The sequence below is a fragment of the Camelina sativa genome, chromosome 18 (assembly GCF_030686135.1).
Source record: "Camelina sativa cultivar CO46 ecotype springtype chromosome 18, ASM3068613v1".
In the NCBI taxonomy this organism is placed as follows: Eukaryota; Viridiplantae; Streptophyta; class Magnoliopsida; order Brassicales; family Brassicaceae; genus Camelina; species Camelina sativa.
The window spans coordinates 6,808,858-6,812,560 of record NC_141897.1 but is presented as its reverse complement, the minus strand read 5'-3'; the positions used below and the strand labels follow the sequence as shown (position 1 = coordinate 6,812,560).

General features: G+C 35.9%; 1 protein-coding gene across 1 annotated transcript; it reads right to left on the bottom strand.

The window, feature by feature from the left end:
- Window positions 1–282: 282 nt before the first annotated feature.
- LOC147921628 (uncharacterized) lies at window positions 283–3,135 on the bottom strand. Its single transcript, XM_087497760.1, has 6 exons — window positions 2,607–3,135; window positions 2,039–2,382; window positions 1,576–1,782; window positions 1,047–1,368; window positions 758–950; window positions 283–523 (listed from the first exon to the last, which is right to left on the bottom strand). The coding sequence occupies exons 1-6, from the start codon at window positions 3,133–3,135 to the stop codon at window positions 283–285; spliced, it is 1,836 nt and encodes a 611-aa protein (XP_087353886.1).
- Between the last annotated feature and the right edge of the window lie 568 nt (window positions 3,136–3,703).

Sequence of the window (3,703 nt, the reverse complement as noted above, 5' to 3'; positions counted from 1 at the left end):
GTTCCAGTAAGAAACCTGCATATATGTAACATATATATATATATATATATATATTAGAATTATTTATAATATATAATAAAAATATTTTTAATAAGTATTATATAAAGACATACATATTCTTTAACCCATAAATGATATTCTTCTGCTCTTTTAGTGGAGAGTTCTTTTTCTGAAAGTCCTGGATATTTTGCACCAATAAAATCCTCGAACATACTATATATACAAGAACAACACAAATATATGAGAAATTTTGTGTGGATTATATATATAATAAATTTTATTTTACTTAATCGATATAAACTTATGCATGTGTGTATTGATAGTCTTATGCACGTGCGCATTAAACGCAATTGGCTGAAAATAGTCACAATTCCGTAAAACATATGCACGTGCACATTGATAGTCTCTTTCAGACAGCCATATTTCATTCATTTCTCCACTTGGACAGCCGATGTGAGTAAATATTGGAGGTACTCCAGGGACATGATATTCATGGGCTTCACCTTGATTAAATCGTGTTAACCTGACCAAATGAGAAAAGTAAATGACTTTCAAATAAATGATAACAGTTTTATCTATCTTGATTGATTTTAGAATTTACCTTGATTTTGTTTGTATATTTGCGGCGAAGTAGTGCTCTGAGAAATAAGCAATCTCGTCATTGATATAAGATTCAACAATTGATTCGGATGCATATCTTTTGTTCTTTGCTTTTCCTTTCAATTTTTTAAAAAACCTTTCAAAAGGATATATCCACCTATATTGGACAGGGCCTCCTAATTCAGCTTCGTAGGGGAGATATATAGGCAGATGCTCTATCACGTCGAAAAATGATGGTGGAAAGATCTTTTCCAGATTGCATAGGATCTGAATTATGTTCTGTTTTAGAATTTGAATGCGACTTTTATGCAAAGTTCTCGCACATAAGTCCCGGAAAAATGCTCCAAGCCCTACAATAGACAATGCAAAATATTGGGGTTAATTACTTTAAAATTACTATTAAATGACTTCATAAACATAGGTATATATATGAAATTAATTAATACCTGATAATACAAGGTGGACGTTCCGGTCTAGGAGTTCTACAAAGATAAATGGAAGTAGTCGTTCCATAAAAACATGGCAGTCATGACTCTTCATGCCTGAAAACTTTCCATTTTCCATATCAACACAACTAGCTAGGTCTGACGAATAGCCATCAGGAAATTTCACCGAATGTTTGACACATTCTAGTAAACTTGTTCTCGCTTTTTCTGTCAAAGTGTAGGGTGGGAAAGGAGCTTTACCATCACTATCAATATGTAACTGTGGCCGAGAACAGAATTTTTGTATATCCAATCTTGACATGATGTTGTCTTTTAATTTACCCTTCACACTCATAAGAGTATACATGATGTTATCCAAAAAGTTCTTCTCTGTATGCATCACATCAATATTGTGTCGAAGATTGAGGTCCCTCCAGTAAGGCAGCTCCCATAATATGCTTAACTTATGCCAGTTGTGTTGCTTCCCATAGCCAGCAGTCTTCTTTTCATGACCATTTCAACCAACGTCCTTGGTTTTTGGTGGTTTTACTTCAGCCAACCGTTCGTAATAAACTTGCTCACCCGTCAACGACTGAGGTGGATACTCTCTCGAAGCATCTTTTCCCTTGAGGAAGTTTTTCCTATTCCTCCTTAATGGATGACCGTGAGGAAGAAATCTTCGATGACAATCAAACCAACACGTCTTCCTTCCATTAGTGAGATAAAACGACTTTGTATCTTCCATGGGTTGTCCATCCTGATAACATGCCATACGCCGGAAAGTCACTTATCATCCACATTAGTGTTGCCTTTAGATTAAAATTTTCATTCAAAGACACATCGTATGCATCGACTCCAGTAGACCACAACTCTTTTAACTCCTCAATCAAAGGTTGGAGGAAGATATCCAGACTAGCTCGCGGATGATTTGGCCCAGAATTCAAAATTGTAAGAAACAAGAACTCTTCTTTCATGCACATACCAGGGGGTAGATTGTATGGATTCAACATCACATGCCACAATGAATGATTACGAGACACGCCAAACGGATTGAACCTATCAGTGCATAATCCAAGATAAACGTTAAGGGGTTCTTCTGCAAATCGAGGATTTTGTTCTTTAAAATATTTCCACTCTGCCACATCTGAAGGATGGCACATTTCTCCCTCATTTGATTTGTGCTCAGCATGCCATCTCATCGTTGCCGCAGTCTTGTGGCTCTGGTACATCCTCTTCAATCTATCAGCAATAGATAGATACCACATACGACTGTTTGGTACTTTGGTTCTATGTCGGGGTTCCTTTGGCTTACATCTTTGAGCACCACAAAACAGACAAGTCTTTTCCTTTTCGTCATCTTTCCAGAATATCATACAATTATTAATACAAACATCCATTGTATAATATGGGAGACCTAAATTGCGTATTAATTTTTCCGTCTCATAATGTGAATCCATTGCCTGGTTTCCTTCTTTTAGATACTCATTCAATATTTCGCACACCGAATCCACTAACTTTTCATTCATATTATACTCCGCCTTATTTTGCATGACTCGACAGCTAACGATAATTGTGAGTGACCTTCATGGAAACCATCGTATAATGGATTTTTTGCGCCTTCTAACAAGTCATAGAATTTCTTTGAATGATTACGTATTGGTTCTTCTACATTTTTAGAACTACCCTCATGATAGTTATCATCTAAACTCACATTATAACGAAATGCATCATTCACCATATCCACATATGGATTTTCTAATACATTACCCACATCTACATTATCCACTTCTTGATCACTACCAACATAACTTGTTCCTATATCCATATTGATTTCTTCCCTATGTTTATACCAAATATAATAATCAGGCATAAATCCATTGCTAAAAAGATGATTCCAAATTCTGTTTCCCAACATAAATTTATCGTTCTTACAACGACTACAAGGACAGTGGAACATACCCCCATTATTCTGTGCTAGAGATTGACTATTTGCAAATGCCATGAATTGCTCCATCCCCATTGTAAACTCCGCCGAAAAATTGCCCGTCACTTCATCGAACCTCTTATACATCCACTCTCGAGAATTACTATAATTGTAATTCCCTGACATTATACAAGAGTAATAGAAAATATATATATATATATATTTGAAGATTTTTTTTTTAACTTTGCACAAATGTGTTTGTTTTGATCAAGTGAGAAGAGAAGAAATGGTGAGTGAGGAGAGAAGAAGTGGTGAAGCTGGTATATATAGGCAATTTTGGCGACTACCAAGCGACTAATAAAAATCATTCGCATAATACAAGTACACCAACCTCCGAACGAAATAAACGTGATTTTTAATACCGGCAGATTACGACTATTATACGACTATGTTACGAAACGCCAAAAGTGTCGCATAATAGTCGCTAAATAACGACTACTAAGCGACAACCTGTACGACCCGCCGATATTGTCGCAATATAGTCGCCTAATTGGTGACTTGTATGCGTCTACCAAATTAGTCGTAACTGAGGGACTATATAACGACAAGGTTACGACTGCGTTTATAATTCTATATATTAGTCGTAAAGTAGTCGTTAAATGGCGACTACTTTGACGACTACTATATGTTGTCTCAATTTAGCGACCACGTTACGATCGTTTCTATTTAGTCGTAAAATAGTCATAACGGAGTA